The 17,064-nt window shown below is 32.7% G+C and overlaps 2 protein-coding genes across 3 annotated transcripts; one reads left to right on the top strand and one right to left on the bottom strand.

The window, feature by feature from the left end:
- The first annotated feature begins 5,120 nt into the window (after positions 1 to 5,120).
- On the top strand, positions 5,121 to 10,851 carry LOC130979425 (ABC transporter G family member 11-like). Its single transcript, XM_057902869.1, has 10 exons — positions 5,121 to 5,815; positions 6,253 to 6,542; positions 8,027 to 8,198; positions 8,301 to 8,423; positions 8,585 to 8,713; positions 8,841 to 9,035; positions 9,156 to 9,242; positions 9,506 to 9,778; positions 10,057 to 10,164; positions 10,264 to 10,851. The coding sequence occupies exons 1-10, from the start codon at positions 5,435 to 5,437 to the stop codon at positions 10,618 to 10,620; spliced, it is 2,115 nt and encodes a 704-aa protein (XP_057758852.1). The 5' UTR covers positions 5,121 to 5,434; the 3' UTR covers positions 10,621 to 10,851.
- A 638-nt stretch (positions 10,852 to 11,489) lies between these two features.
- On the bottom strand, positions 11,490 to 16,617 carry LOC130982645 (secoisolariciresinol dehydrogenase-like). 2 transcript variants are annotated; one of them, XM_057906689.1, is made up of 2 exons: positions 16,499 to 16,617; positions 11,490 to 12,423 (listed from the first exon to the last, which is right to left on the bottom strand). In XM_057906689.1, the coding sequence occupies exons 1-2, from the start codon at positions 16,534 to 16,536 to the stop codon at positions 11,649 to 11,651; spliced, it is 813 nt and encodes a 270-aa protein (XP_057762672.1). In that variant the 5' UTR covers positions 16,537 to 16,617; the 3' UTR covers positions 11,490 to 11,648. The 2 variants fall into 2 exon arrangements, 1 of the variants encoding a protein (XP_057762672.1); XR_009087185.1 differs by lacking the exon at positions 11,490 to 12,423 and adding an exon at positions 14,179 to 14,537.
- Between the last annotated feature and the right edge of the window lie 447 nt (positions 16,618 to 17,064).

Raw genomic sequence — 17,064 nt, forward strand, 5'->3', positions numbered from 1 at the left:
AACGAATGACATCAACAAAAACTTACAACACTATAAACAAGACCTTTACCTGAAGAAATCGGCTAACACCAACTTGGCCAACTTCGTTGATCATCTTCATATCATCCGGGAAACAGCAAAGCTCATCAGCCATGGTGCCAAAAGGGTACAGTTTCGCCCACAAAGACCTAGCATGCTCGTTCTCACCATAACCATGGAGCCTCCTCTGAGACTCATATGCAGACTCAACCATCTGCAAAATCATGGACGATTCTCCCCTACCCTCTATGACCTCGGCAAGGCTGCCCTGAGCGTGTCCCCTTTTCCTCTTATGCTTCTGCCCTGGACCATAATGAATCAAGGCAGCAGGACCTTTCCCAACATTCGAAGAGATCTCTTTCTCCCCTTTCTTACGTTGATTGAAGTAAGATTTCAAGCCCGCAGTAGTGATTGCAGGAGCTTTCTCGGCTGAGAACCACAAGCAACCAAGTCAGAATCAGCATATTAAAGCAGAAAAGGAAACAAACACAGTAAATCAATTTACCTATGTGATCATACACAGCTTGTTTATCGGTATCCCATTTCAACATTTCAGCAACCGACAATAAACCCTTTGGTCCCAAAGACTTAAACAAAAAATCCATTATAATATCATCATCAACAAGCCTATCATCTACATCTAGTGCTTGATATGGCTCGGCGCACCAGAACAAAGGGAACCTTTCCGCTAAATGCTCATTCAAGTAAAAGGGGAAGTCCTCGGGTATACTTCTAACTTTCACAAACATAGATTTGAAATCCTTAAATGATGATTTATACAGTCCAAAAATTGCACGGCGAGGATAGCTACTAAGGTTCACCCACAAACCCCTATTTACCCCCTTCGCTTGAAATAAGGAGAAAAACAACCTAAGGGATGACGGACGCTCTAGCAACTCCATCAGTATTTCAAATGCACGAACAAAACCCCAAGAATTAGGGTGAAGCTGAGTTGGGACACAGTTCAACCAATATAAAACCCCACACTCAAACTCAGTAAACGGAAGTCTCACACCGAGCTCAGTAAACAGACAGCTATACATATAGAAAAAGGACCAATCCCCTAATCGGTCACAGACCCAATCGTCCCTACCACAAGGTAACAATTCTATCCTCACATTACTACCATCTCTAACCCAAATGTTGGACCCCAGCAGCCTCACAGACTCCTCATCATCAAACTAAGACATGCGTTCTCTTACCCTAGTATCAACCCAGTCATAAGGATCTACCGCATCACAGTTCTCCATCAAGGGCAAGAAAAGAAAAAACGCAAGAAAACAAGGAAGAAAAGGAAAAAATCACAACTGACCTTGCTTACTCATCTTTCAGACAGCAAGAGGAAATAAACTTTATCCAAAATCCCAACAGTTTGAAAAAGAAAAAAGTGAAGCAAAGCATAACTTCTATAAAACAGACGGTTACCAAAGTTATGCATTTACTTCATTTGATAGAAAAGAGGCAAGCATTAAAACCACTACCAAATCCAACGGACAGGGGTACATCGAGAAGTGGGGCAGTTTCACATCAATCATGTCACGATGGCGTGCAGAACGAAGCCACCACTGCAAAAGGAAAACGTTTTGAATTCTAACACAAAATCAAGCCGAGCTTGGGGGTTGTAAGGAGCACACATGACGACAACTCAGCGACCGAGGATTCCGGCACTCCTAATTCGAAAGCTCGCCTTGATCCTGTCCAAACCAAGGCAAGCTTGGGGGCTATGATACGTCACCCTTATCGTCGGTCGCGCAAAAAGCTCGGCACGTGAGCCGATGATATCGTCGGGCCGATATACTCGGCACAACAACAGACAGTAACGGCCTCACCCATTCGAATAAAAACACACGTGCTCAACAAAACCCACTCACCTAAACAGAATATCATAACCAACCTACAAACTAGGACTTATCCACATGAAAACGGTAAAACAATCCCTATAAAGCCGAACTAATATTCTCGGCTTTAATCAGGTTCCACTACCAGTTTTCATATTCACCTATTCACTCTCACTTAATTACTCTCTCTCTCTCTTCTGAGATCATTACTAACTTGAGCGTTGGAGTATCTTTTGCAGGTATTTCCGCCGCGGTGTTTGACCTTGGCCGACGTAAAGCTCTTCCTCTCGGTTGACGACTTGCTCGGAAGCACTTAAGCTCGGCCTACCCAGTGTTCGGACGAATCAGATACCATTTCTATATTTTATATAAAAAAGATCATTAGTATCACAAAAATATTATATGTAAATAAAAAAATAAATCAATATATATATTTCTGTATATTTATATGTATTATATGTTTATTTATTTTTATTGTGTATTTTTTAATTTAATATATATTTTATTTAAGAGACTAATTTAATAATTGATTTTGTACGTGTATGTAGTATATTGTTATTGTTGTTTATTCGAGGTTTTTCATGTCTAGTATCTATTGACATAAAAATTATATATATTCATAATGAGATATTCAAAATGTGATTAAAAAGTTGTTGTTAAAATTAAAATAGATATCTATTATTAATCAGTCATATACACATTAAAATATAAATTATATATTAAAAATAAGTTAAATTATGCATATATTTATACATAAATATATGATAATTAATTTTAATATGCAAATGATATTTTTTATTATCAATAATAATTAAGGAGTTATATAAATCTTTCAACCATGATAAAAACTAGTTAATCTTGACTAATTAAGTATCTTAGTTACATATTACAAAACATGCATGTTATATTCATATATAGCTAGTGATGACAATTGACATATAAACAAATCATATTATATCCACAGTTGAATAATAATGAAGCAGATGCTTTGCTTTAATTAGAATTAAATGTAAACTAACCTCTCTCTACAACTGATGTGGAGATGGACAAGACAAATGTTAAACATCTCAATCAAATTAAATATCAATCTTTCTTTAATTTCTACAAGCAGGTTACTAGCTACTTACTAAAATCTATCTCAATTCTCAACTACACTTCTCTTCTCTTTTATCTAAAGAAGTTTTGGGACCACTAAATGATGTTGATCAAACGAACCTTTCTTTTTCTCACCCCTGAAACTCAAAGTTATCCTTTGCATAATAATATCTAAAATCTTCTCCATTTTTCTTATTAACTACACACCTATATATATCTACCCTTATGAAATGATTCAGTAAAAAGTCATATATATTATTGGATCAGTAATCAAAATGTCATCTTCCTAGCTAGAACTACTGTATAATAATTACAGTAGTTTGCTTCAATAATTAAAATAGCTAGTCTTTATTCAACTAAAAAAAAGTACTAATTAATTAAGTTATGGCTTTAGCTAAAAAAATTATCTATATAAGAAGACTGGTTAAGAAAATAATATATTTTCTTTTGGTATATTTAATATATTAAAAATATAAAAAAGTATCTAATAATTTGTCTACAATCTATAATAAAAAAATTTTAAAATATTTTTACGGTCATCATTATTAGCAAGATCCTTTAAGTTGAAACAATGAACGACTTTTTCATGTTCTGGCTAACGAGCAGCAAGTAGTTAGGCATACATATTGTGTCAATTCTCTAGCTATCAAATATTAATAATTTATTTATTTGTATATTCATTATTCATTTAATATTAAATTACTTATATGCTAAGAAAATTGCAATCATCGATCATAACTACTTGGGCTTCAGTATGACCTTTGCCTTTACTAGCTTCTTTGCCATACCTAACTCATTACATACATGAGGCAAATGTGGTTGCTCTTCAATTGCAACTAACCCTATACATACCTATATGTATGGTGCTTATTACAATAATTTAACAAGTGTTTTTCACTCAAAATATACCCATATATAAAAAGTAAAATATAAATTACACAAAAAGTGGGTATGAAATAAAATCATACATATATTATAATAATAATTTTATCAACAACACCATACAAAATATCATGCATGACATTTTGCTCTCATCATCACCATTACATATCTAATAATAAGCAGAGACATAAAAATTGTATATATTTGACAGATAAAATATAAATAAACATATTATATTTTAAAATATTAATTAGTTATTTTGCATCTTTTTTATACAAAAATACTCAGCAATTTAATTTATCTTTTTTTTTTCTTTTGTTATCACTCTCAATTTTTTGTAACTACATTTTTTAAAAATTTTATGTAAAAAAATAAAAATAAATTAAAATTTTTTATAATTTATTTTATTTTATATTTAATTTATTATTAAATAAAATATAAAATATTAATTTTTATATTTCTATTTTTTATATCTTATTCTCTTCCTTTTCTCCAAACCAATTATGCATATATTCTTTCTTCTATATCTATCATTTATATGTGGTTATAACACTTAACCAATTCTCCAGTCCCAACTCCTTCCAACCCTAGTTAATTACTTGAAGAACAAATTAAAATAAAACCCTTCATACGAAGGAAAGTACGGAATTTCAACTGAAAGTGATAAGGCTATTGGTTCATTCATCAAAACAACTCGTATATTAATTGGTTCATTATATTGGCCTCACGTGGATAGCCCTCTTCTCAATCAATCCTCATCTTTCAAGATAACTGCTACATACATTTGCATACCAATAAAATAAACTAGATAAAAAAAAAGAAAAAAAGGTTGGTTTCACAATCCAAAAAATAGGTTTTTTTTTTACCTTTTTAATTATTATATATATAAAATCAAATATTTATATTTTTATGACTTTAAAATTAAAAAAGCATATAAAATATTTTTAATTTCCTAATAATTTACTAATAATGAGCTGGGGCATGGCAGCCATAACTACCATACCATGCATGTTGATATTACACGGCACAATATTAGTACATAGATTTATGAATTATGAATAATTATGTTAATTAGAAAGAGTAAAATGTGAATGGAGGATGCGACGGATAGAGTCATACAGATATGCTTACTGAAAGAGGGGGCGCACATACACACAGTATTATTGTTAAAAAATATATATTAATAATAACACATGCCTTGAGTTAAATGGGGGTCGGTTTTGGCATTAAATGTTAGCTACCAACAACTAGCTGTACCCATTAATTGCTCCATAAAATGGCTCAACCTTCAGCACCTCATCATCTTCCTCTCTCTCTCTAGTTAATTATAGTGCTTCATTCATATTCATATTCATATTCGCATACCATAAACTAAACCCTTTTTGCATGGGACATCATCTCTCTTAAACCCTTCATCGCTTCCTACTCAGTCAAAGCTTCTCAACACACACAACTTTCTCATTCACCCTCACAAAACTCATGTTACTCCTTTTAGGTCTATAAACACAAACATACCCTTGTAATTACCCTTTTGTCCTTCTTCTTTTGCCTCTATATTATATGCAGTTTCTGATCAATCCAAAGTAACTAGTGAAGTGGTTATGGAGATAGAGGCAAGTAAACCTTCGGGGAATAATAATAATAATAACAATGGAGGAGGGGTGGTTCCGGCGTTGAGTCCTCTGAGTGAGACTCTTTGGAGGGAGAAGACGGACACGGAGTTCATCGGAGACGTATCAGCCAGGCTGACGTGGAAGGATCTGACGGTTATGGTCACTCTCAGCAACGGAGAGACGCAGAATGTTCTAGAAGGTTTAACCGGTTATGCTGAGCCTGGAACCTTCACTGCACTCATGGGCCCCTCCGGCTCCGGAAAATCCACTCTCCTCGACGCTCTTTCCAGTCGCCTTGCCGCCAATGCCTTCCTCTCAGGCACCATCCTCCTCAACGGTCGCAAAGCCAAGCTCTCCTTCGGCACCGCCGTAACTATATTTCTATCATCACACTTTTTTATATATATTTTTTCTATTTTATATTACAATCTTAATTTATTCTTTTAATTTTTTAAATATTAGAAAAATGAATTAAAATACTGAATCATTACCCATGTACTTTAATTATTACACGGCAAATACTCAATTGTTCTTTAAATTATTACTTACATATACCGTAACCAAAAACAGGCTTGTTTTGTTACTCTTATACTACTAATCGTAAGTAATAATACTTGTCTTTTGTCATCTTTTTATGGTTTAGATTTTGTTAGGTATTGAACTTTGAGATGAACTTTTTGTTAGATTTAATCTATATCTATGTATAGACCTAATAACCAACGAGCATATAATAAATTTTGACATGTGAGTTGGGTTAATTAGTTGGAACTTTATTAATAATTATTATTTGAACTTGGAATGATTAGGCTTACGTGACACAAGATGACAACTTAATTGGGACCCTAACAGTAAGAGAGACGATATCATATTCAGCAAGGCTGCGGTTGCCAGATAAGATGGCAAGGTCGGACAAAAGGGCATTGGTTGAGAGCACGATAGTGGCGATGGGGCTTCAAGATTGCGCTGACACAGTGATAGGGAACTGGCACCTGCGTGGGATCAGTGGTGGGGAGAAGAGAAGGGTTAGCATTGCATTGGAAATATTGATGAGGCCTAGGTTGCTCTTCCTTGATGAACCTACTAGTGGCTTAGACAGGTAGTTGGATTTCACTTTAACTGCATTTATTTTCTTTGTCCATCTGTCTATTTCTTCCTTCACAACTATTTTATGCTACAAATAAAATTACTCATCAATTCCATCACTCATATCAAATATACATTAAAAAAATTAAATTACACATATAATATTTTTATAGAAACATTTTTAAGTGTTGTATGTTTCCAGAATATATAATCACTTTAATAATAGGTATTATAAAAATACATTTTCCTAAAATTATTATTATTATGTTAAAATAAAATTTGTGCTTTTTATTATATGTGTTTGTATGTTTTTATTTTAAGATATTTATCAATCTGGAAAAAACATTGTAATTATAACACTTAATATGTGGTCTATGTCTCTTTGAATACTAAAGCTTTAATTTGCAGTTAACTAGAGGGTTTGTTGGGAGGTTTAGGATGGGGAGATAATTAATGTAGTTGGGTTGACTAAGATACACTCCTGTAAGAGTTGAACTGGAAAGCATCAGGACAAAAACTATTATTTAATATATATATTGAAAAATAAAAAATACATACTCATTAGGAAGATGTAGTTGAAGATCCGTAGCTACTACTTTATTTCGTATTCTTCTTGTCCTGTTTCTATATTAGGTTATTTATTTAAACACAGGATTTCCTATTCTTGCAGAAAAGATAAAGTTGATGCAATAAATAATTAAAGGCTCATTTTAATATTTTTCTGCATCATCATATCATCTATTATATATATGAAGTCACGATTAAATAATAGGCACATATGACATATTATAAATTCGTAAAATTGACCTTTGTCAACTAAATCATCTAACACTACTACAATGATTTCTATGGGTTTATTAATTTAGTGTCTGTATTTAGTGTTTATTTATATTTTTATAACTACAAAGCCATGATAATATTGATTAAGTGGAAAAAATAAAAAATTAATTTTTAGTTAGCCAATATTAATCAATTTTAATATTTAAATTCATAATTCAAAATTTAAGATTAAAAATATATGATTTAGAATAAACAAAATAATTAAAAAAAATAATATCAACTGAAAAAAAGGTTCATTATTTAATATTACTCTAATTTATTTTCCACCTTCTTGATGAGACACAACAGTAGTGAAATTGTAAGATAAATTAAAAAGCAGTCTTTGTTGGTTACGATAGTTATACGATTTTAATAACAAAATTATATTACACTTTCTACTTTATATGATTAAAAAGTAAATTATACTTTTACATTTTCACAGTACTTTTTACTTTATTTTTTAAATTAAAAAATATTATCAAATATTTAAGAAACCCCATATAAATTTTGACAATATTTTTTAAATGTTGATAAAAGTTGTATAGGCACAGTAATTATAGACATAGTAAAAAAAGTCTGTATGTGCTTAATTCATGTGTTCTCTGTTTTGATTTTCTCTTCTAAGTTTGTATAGATTTTCTTATCCCAATTAAAATTTTACATGTGTTGTTGTTGCAGTGCTTCGGCTTTCTTTGTGACTCAGACACTGCGTGCATTGGCAAGAGATGGAAGAACAGTGATAGCTTCCATTCATCAACCAAGCAGTGAAGTGTTTGAACTCTTTGATCAATTGTACTTGCTCTCTGGTGGCAAAACTGTTTACTTTGGCCAAGCTTCTGAGGCATACGAGGTACCAATCTACCAATAATAATAATACTATTTCTAAATTCTTAAAATTATTCATTTTTATGTGATTGATTCTGAGCATTATTATGCTGCATGGTTTCAACAGTTCTTTGCACAAGCTGGTTTTCCATGCCCTGCTTTGAGGAATCCATCAGATCATTTCCTTAGATGCATCAACTCTGACTTTGACAAAGTCAAATCAACTCTTAAGGGGTCCATGAAACTCAGGGTACTATTATTCTACTCATCTTTATGCATGTCATAATCTTGACTATTGCAACATTTTAGTTTCATTCTTTTTAAGATTGTGGTTATGATCAGTCCCTATTTATGACAATTATGAGTTTATATATGTTCCTTTGCTAAAATGTTTTAACTTTGTTATCTCAGTTTGAGGGAAGTGATGATCCCTTGGATAAGATCACTACTGCTGAAGCTATCAGGACTCTTATTGATTACTACCGCACTTCTCAGCATTCTTATGCTGCAATACAGAAAGTGGATGAGATATCCAAAGTTGTAAGTACAGAAAGTACATAAATTTTGTTTTTAAAACAGTATCCAAACACAGCCTTATTGCTATTGATATCAACTGCACCAAACTTAGCACTATGCAAATGAGTAATCTTTTTTTTTTTTTCTGCAGAAAGGAACAGTGCTTGATGCAGGGGGAAGCCAAGCTAGCTTCTTAATGCAGTCTTACACGTTAACAAAGCGCTCCTTCATCAACATGTCTAGGGACTTTGGTTACTATTGGCTTAGGCTTGTGATCTACATTGTGGTCACTATCTGCATTGGAACCATTTATTTGAACGTGGGAACAGGCTACAATTCAATTCTGGTACTTGGTTTCTTTAGATTTGAAGCAAATTCAAAGTTGGTTGCGGTGAATAAATGATGCATGTGGATTTTAGTTTGGCAAGAAAGTTGACTTAACTACCTATGTTATTGTTTTTCTTAGGCTAGAGGCTCATGTGCATCATTTGTGTTTGGTTTTGTCACATTCATGTCAATTGGTGGATTCCCTTCATTTGTTGAAGACATGAAGGTAAGTCATTAAGCCCTATGTGATAACTATTTCGGCACAAAAATGACCTAATAGAATACTCTCTCAGTTTCACAATAATAAGTTGTTTTGACTTTTCTGATACGTTCATAAATCAATGCTTTCTGGTTCAAATTGCATCGAGAATTATTGATTTATGATAGTATCAGAAAACGTTAAAACAACTTATCATTGTGGAATGAAGGGAGTAATACTAAGTAGGTATAATTTTCATAATGTGATTATATATTGTGTGTTAATTACAGGTTTTCCAAAGGGAAAGACTGAATGGGCACTATGGTGTGACTGCATTTGTGATAAGCAACACATTATCTGCAATGCCATTCCTGATACTAATAACTTTTCTGTCTGGAACAATCTGTTACTTCATGGTTAGGCTTCACCCTGGTTTTTGGCATTACCTCTTCTTTGTGCTGTGCCTTTATGCAAGTGTCACAGTTGTTGAGAGCTTAATGATGGCAATAGCTAGCATTGTCCCCAACTTCCTCATGGGCATCATAATTGGAGCAGGGATTCAGGTATGCACATGCACATTCAATCATATCCTCCCTATTAAATAAATCAATGCTCTTCTTATATACCGCTGGTAAATTATACTTTCTGTCTTTTTCGTTTTCGAGAAGTTTTAAAAATACTATGCTGACATGACAATTGTATTTTATCTTATATCGAAACGAATCATGTACTTGTTCACTTACTAAACATAGCATTTGCTCAATTAATTTGTTATATAGATTCCATTTAACTAAAACTTATGGATGGATTTTCTTTTTCATGATTGATAAACTACTCTCAGGGAATATTCATGCTGGTGTCTGGCTACTTTAGGCTTCCACATGATATTCCAAAGCCAGTCTGGCGCTATCCAATGTCATACATCAGTTTCCATTTTTGGGCACTACAAGTAAGAAAGTTTGTGACACTTCAATTCTTGTGAATGTCTATTTATTATTTCTCAGTTCAATTTTTTAGATGATTGAAAGCAATGAAAAAACTCTTGCAGGGACAATACCAGAATGATCTAACTGGCTTGATATTCGACAACCAGACTCCGGATCTTCCAAAGATACCGGGCGAATACATCCTAGAGAATGTTTTCCAGATTGATGTGAACAGATCAAAGTGGATAGACCTAAGTGTGATCTTCAGCATGATTATAATCTACCGCATAATTTTCTTCATAATGATCAAGATCAATGAGGATGTGACACCATGGGTTAGAGGGTACATTGCTAGGAGAAGGATGCAGCAGAAGAGTGGAACTCAGAACACAACTATTGCACCTGATGTTCTTGCTCACTCACCATCTCTTAGAGCCTATGTTTCTACTCAAAGAAGAAATGGTACTTCCAAAAGTTGAAAACAAAAAAAAAAGAGTTTGAAATGAACAACGAATGAAATTCTTATGATTTTTATTTATATACATATTTTTATCTTTACAATGTTGACATCCCTCTTGGTTAGAAGAGGGTACTAAAAAGCTGAAAAGAAATCGTGTGTGTTTATGATTGTTATAAGAGTCTTTTTTTTTTTTTGTAATTTTTCTGACCTAATTTATGCAATATATATGTATCTGCTGCTATTTTGATAGTGTTGGATTCAATTCTGCAGGAGGAAAATACTACCCTTTTGAATGTCAATTGAGAGGGTGTTGAAATCCATGTGATAAGAGAAAACAATGGATAGAATGAAACTAGAAAATCATAACTTAGAAAAGGTAATTACAATGAGTTTATACAGCAACTTGGTAACTAAACCCGATTTACAATTTGTAACAAACTCAAAAGGTTCTATCTAAAAGTCTCTAACACAGGGCATGGAAAGTTGGAAATGCTTCTTGAGCTAACAATAACTTTTTTTTTTAACAAAAAAAAGAAGAAAAAAATTGTGTCCTAATGGTCAATTTGTCATCAAGATGATGGCAAAGCTAATTTTAGCAAATGAAATTAACTAGTGATCATACTCCATTGATATTGATACACAAGCTTAATCATTCTTAATTCATGTTGTGAAGTATATATGAAAAATGAGTCATATCAGTCATTCTACCCCCATGTATCCAACTTATTTAGATATTAGACAATGTCATTTATTAGAACAGTAATATTAGGAAGACAATAATCCGAAGTTATCTTATTTAACTTAACATCTATAATTTCATATATGTAACATTCATAATCACACACTTATTACATTTTGTTATCAGATTCTAAGCAAAGTGTACGCTGAAGTTACGATTTTACATAGCAATGCAATAACCTAATTTTACATCAAGTTTACTTAAATGTTATTAAGTACAACACTTATTAATTATTACATAGAAAACCCAATTGCACGTTTACAAAGATTCCATAAACGATGAGATGAAGATGAATCGAAGATACCAATTTAAGATTGTGAGAACACACCAAAAATTGGGTTGATTGTAGTGAAACCACCATCCACAGCTAGATTATGACCACTGATGTACTTGGACTCATCACTAGCCAAATAGAGTGCAGCTTGTGCTACATCTTCTTCCATCAAATGAACACCTTTCAGATTCGAATAAACATTTAAGCACCCTTCCTCATCAAGTTTGAAGAACTCTTTACCTGCATCATTTGCAATAAAGTAAGGAGACAAGCAATTCACTCTTATCCCAAATTTTCCAAGTTCAGCAGCTGCATTCTTTGTGAGTCCAATTAAGCCATGTTTGGAGCTTGTGTATGCATGAGTTGCAACTCCTCCAATGCTTGAACATACACTTCCCACATTTACAATACTACCCTTTTTCTCTGGGATCATCACTCTAGCTGCATGCTTGATTCCCAAGAAAGGCCCTGTGAGGTTAACTCTAAGAACGCGCTCGAATTCGGACACATCATTATCAAGAATGCTAGGCTTAGCATCATCTATTTGCATAGCATTGTTAACAATTATGTCTAGTTTTTGATACTTTGATACAGCTATGTTAACTGCATTTTCAACATCATCTTCTTTAGTTACATCACAATGTACATAGGTTGCGAATTGGACTCCTATGGTATCTTGGAGGGCGAGTCCTTGTTGGTCTCGAATGTCGGCAATCACAACCTTGGCGCCATGTTTGCAGAACATCCTTGCCATGCACTCACCAAGGCCCCTAGCACCACCGGTAATCAAAACCACCTTTCCTTCAAGTCTAAGCAAAAATTTACAGAGCAGTTCAAATTCTTGCATTTATCAAATTTATATTTCTTTACAATTCATAATTCAATAATGTACCTCAAGTCCTCAATAGCATATATTCAACTAAAGAATGCACAACATTTATTCCAAGGCGGACTCGAACTCGAACTAGATACTTATTTAAGCACGAGTGATTAGCTCATTCGGTCAAATTAAATCGGTTAACTATGTTATGAATTTACTTATTATAATTGTTGGATTTAGGACAGTTAAAATTAGCTAAAACTGTTGGGCAAGTTTATCTAGTCGACTTAAATGAAGGGGCCTGCTACACATACAAGTAAAAAGGCCGTACAAGTTTTACAAGTTATCAGCCCAAACTTCATTAACACGCGCATTAACTCATTTTGAATGGAGCGTAACTACACGCGCCCCACTCAAACGGTTCTCTTCGTCTTCTTCTTCTTCTTCTCTTCTTCGTCTTCTTCTTCCTCTTCCTCTTCCTCTTCCTCTTCCTCTTCCTCTTCTTCTTCTTCGTTTTTTTTTCGATTTTCATGGTTTCTGAAATTTTTCTTATTCTTCTTGCTGCACGTTCTTCTTCCTCTTACTCTTCTTCTTCTCCTTTTCTTTCGTTTCTGCACGTTCTTCTTCCTCGTTTTCCTCTTTTTCTTCTTCTTCATTTACGTCTTTTCTCTCTGTTTTCTCGTTTTTTTCGATTATTCATGGTAAAATCGTTTTTGAAGAAGAAGAAGCAGCAGAAGATGAGGAGGAGAAAGAGAAAGAGTTCTGAATTATGCATGATTTACAGGTACTATAATATGAAGTGGTGATCCAGATAGATTGGAACCCATATATGACGGTATGCATAGAGATCTGCATAATACACCCAAACACAGACTATAAATACACCCGATAACAAATTAAATTTACACCCCTGCTGCAGATTTTAACCCAACACTACCTGAAAGCCACTTGTTGTCCACAAGACCAAAATTAATTAAACTCTCTCTGGTGTATTCAAAATGTCTGATCTACAGGTACTATAATATGAAGTGGTGATCCAGATAGATTGGAATCCATATATGACGGTCTGCATAGAGATCTGCATAATACACCCAAACACAGACTATAAATACACCCGATAACAAATTAAATTTACACCCCTGCTGCAGATTTTAACCCAACACTACCTGAAAGCCACTTGTTGTCCACAAGACCAAAATTAATTAAACTCTCTCTGGTGTATTCAAAATGTCTGATTTACAGGTACTATAAGATGAAGTGGTGATCCAGATAGATTGGAACCCATATATGACGGTCTGCATAGACATCTGCATAATACACCCAAACACAGACTATAAATACACCCGATAAAAAATTAAATTTACACCCCTGCTGCAGATTTTAACCCAACACTACCTGAAAGCCACTTGTTGTCCACAAGACCAAAATTAATTAAACTCTCTCTGGTGTATTCAAAATGTCTGATTTACAGGTACTATAATATGAAGTGGTGATCTAGATAGATTGGAACCCATATATGACGGTCTGCATAGACATCTGCATAATACACCCAAACACAGACTATAAATACACCCGATAACAAATTAAATTTACACCCCTGCTGCAGATTTTAACCCAACACTACCTGAAAGTCACTTGTTGTCCACAAGACCAAAATTAATTAAACTCTCTCTGGTGTATTCAAAATGTCTGATTTACAGGCACTATAATATGAAGTGGTGATCCAGATAGATTGGAACCCAAATATGACGGTCTGCATAGAGATCTGCATAATACACCCAAACACAGACTATAAATACACCCGATAACAAATTAAATTTACACCCCTGCTGCAGATTTTAACCCAACACTACATGAAAGCCACTTGTTGTCCACAAGACCAAAGTTTAGCAGAAAATCATTCCAATTCCTATCAAATGAGTCTTTGCTATGAGAGTTTCATTTTCCCTCTCTGCTACATGTAATCAATTGATTCTTAATCTCATTTTCCTTTCTATTTGTGCTCCGAACTCTTGTAGAAAAACCTGCAACCTTGGTATAGTTTCTGTAAAACTTTCGAGCATCTTCAAGGGTGGTAAAGGTCATTCCAACCTTCGGAACAAACTGGTCATCAACAACAGAGAGGTTGCAGAATACACTATGTCAAAAACTATAAATACACCATGTCAAAACGAAGCTGGAGTTACAGAGAGAAAAACTAACGTCAATGACGAAGAACAAACCAATGAGAAAGGAGAGGAAAAGAACGATCGAAAAATCAGGGGAAGACGCGCGAGAAGAAGAACGATGAAATTTGAAAAGAAAGAAAACAAAGAAGGAAACAAATCTTTTAAATTTGGTAGTTATACAAACGCGGGATCTTTGTATGGCGCGTGTAAGTGACGTAGGAGTTGCAGCGTGTTTTAGCGGATTAGGCGTTAATGAACTTGTAATAGTTACAAGCCCTAATCACTTGTATACTAAGCTTTTCTCTTAAATGAATAATCCGATTAAACTGCAAAAATAGTTCATTAAATGGATAATCCGTTTAAAATTTTCTTGGTCCATTTAATTTTTTTTGTATTTTCAAAAAGATTCAGTCCATTTCTAATTTTTCTTTTTATCCAATTTAAAAACTAGATCCACCGCTAAAAAATAGTTGATATAAATTAGACCCAAAATATAAATTTTTTAAAAAAAAAGCATGTTGCCCAAAAACTTATTTTGAGTCCAAACTGATTTTTGTTTTTCAAAAAAACAAAAAAATAAATATATTAGCGCGTATAACCTGCTAAACTAGCCATAATTAGTCCTAATCTAGAAATTGAGACTAATAATTGAATAAAATCTAAATGGACTTGCCTGTATACTTCTAGGTTTACACAGCCCGGACTTAAATAGGTTGGGTTGTCTCATTTCACAATCTTAAACTCCTAATTGACTATCTTACGTGTATATTAAAATCAGTTATTAAAGTCAGTTATAGTATAAAATACAAATTAAAATATAAATATATATTAAAAATAAATTAAACCACACATATATTTATACATAAATATATTAATAATTAATTTTGATATAGGAATATCATTTTTATATCGTTAGTTGGATACACTACAGTGGGCTAAATCTAGTCTATAATTCGAAGGCAATATGTTCAACTAAAGTCTTAGCTGTACTTTTTTTTTTTTATCATGGAGTCTTAGCTGTACTTAACTCTATTTTATAATATGTCATTGGCTCATTGGCTGTGTTATTATGTTGGGCCTTGACCCATTCCATAAATGAAAAAAAGGGGTCTATGGACTAAATCAAGCCCATATTATGTTTATGCTTTTGTTATTAATAATCTTGTAAATTTAATTTCAGTCCGGTGATAAAAAATTTCAATTCCAAAAAAGGGTTCATGTAAAATTAATAAGAGATAATATTCAATTTGATCCCTGAACTTATATACAAGCCTCAATTTAGTTTCTAAAATTTTAATTGTTTTTATTTAGTTTCCAAACTTTGTGAACATAATTTATGTTAATCATTGAAACAATTTTCAACACACAAACGTTAATGAAACACGGTCGAACAGTTGGATGCCACACTAAATTTTATAAAATGATATAGTTTTAGTTTTAGCACTCAAATAATTCAAAAATAATATCGTAAATGGTGTTTATTAAAATTTTACCTAATAAAATAAGCGATACGATGTCATTTTTGAATTATTTAAATGTCAAAATCAAAACTGTATCATTTTACAAGTTTTAACGTGACATTTGATAGTCTATAACAGTGCTTCATTAACGTTTTTATACTAAAAATCATCTCAAGGACTAATATGAGACACATTTATAAACTTTAGGGATTAAATAAAGACAATTAAAATTTCAAGGACTAAATTAAAATTCGTATGTAAGTACAGAAACCAAATTGAGTGTTAACTCAATTAATAATATTCTGATTGATATCCATGCAGAGATAGATTTCAATATTGAAAAAAAAAATTAAGCATTTTTGCCTGTGAAAGTCACCCCAAAACAATATGCACATACACACATAAGTTAGATAACATATTAGTTCATAATTAATACCTTTTTGCAGCATGTGGGAGATGTGAAAAGCTTGCCATATTAACAAGAGATCACTACAAAATTATTGAACGCACAATCTTTAATTACAATTGAAACCATAAGCAGAACCTCTCCAACTTATATAGACAAACAAAGTTTTATCCACATGCGTGCATATACTAAAACATTTGAGTTCTTAATTATTTAATTAATTAGCACATTTATAGCTCTTAGACCAAGTATTTGCAATAATTTAATTTTAATTTTAGTAAATTTATTTGATAAGTAATATATAATGCATGTTGGCAAGTTGGCATAACTATTTATTATTGTGACGTACATACGCATCGGTATTCATTACGAGAAGGGACAATACGATGTTAGACTTAACAACCAAAAGAAAGTGAGATTTAAAAATAAAAAAATTGACTTTTATATAATAAAGAAATTATGTACTGAAATATATCTCTTAAAAGATAATACAAATATCATTTTCTTGGAAAATCTGAAAATAACTATTTGAATTAATATTTAATTTGCATGTGATCTTGTGTTATAATACGGACCAATGCTGGTTAGTTACGTCA

Source organism: Arachis stenosperma, chromosome 5 (assembly GCF_014773155.1).
Source record: "Arachis stenosperma cultivar V10309 chromosome 5, arast.V10309.gnm1.PFL2, whole genome shotgun sequence".
In the NCBI taxonomy this organism is placed as follows: domain Eukaryota; kingdom Viridiplantae; phylum Streptophyta; class Magnoliopsida; order Fabales; family Fabaceae; genus Arachis; species Arachis stenosperma.

Excerpts from the sequence above, each read along its gene's own strand:
- LOC130979425 (XM_057902869.1), top strand. The coding sequence starts at position 5,435 with ATGGAGATAGAGGCAAGTAAACCTTCGGGGAATAATAATAATAATAAC. Across the intron at positions 8,424-8,584 it reads AGGGGTCCATGAAACTCAGG|TTTGAGGGAAGTGATGATCC; the intron begins GTACTATTATTC and ends TTGTTATCTCAG. Across the intron at positions 8,714-8,840 it reads TGGATGAGATATCCAAAGTT|AAAGGAACAGTGCTTGATGC; the intron begins GTAAGTACAGAA and ends TTTTTTCTGCAG.
- LOC130982645 (XM_057906689.1), bottom strand. The coding sequence starts at position 16,536 with ATGGCAAGCTTTTCACATCTCCCACATGCTGCAAAAAG. Across the intron at positions 12,424-16,498 it reads CTCCCACATGCTGCAAAAAG|ACTTGAAGGAAAGGTGGTTT; the intron begins GTATTAATTATG and ends ATTTTTGCTTAG.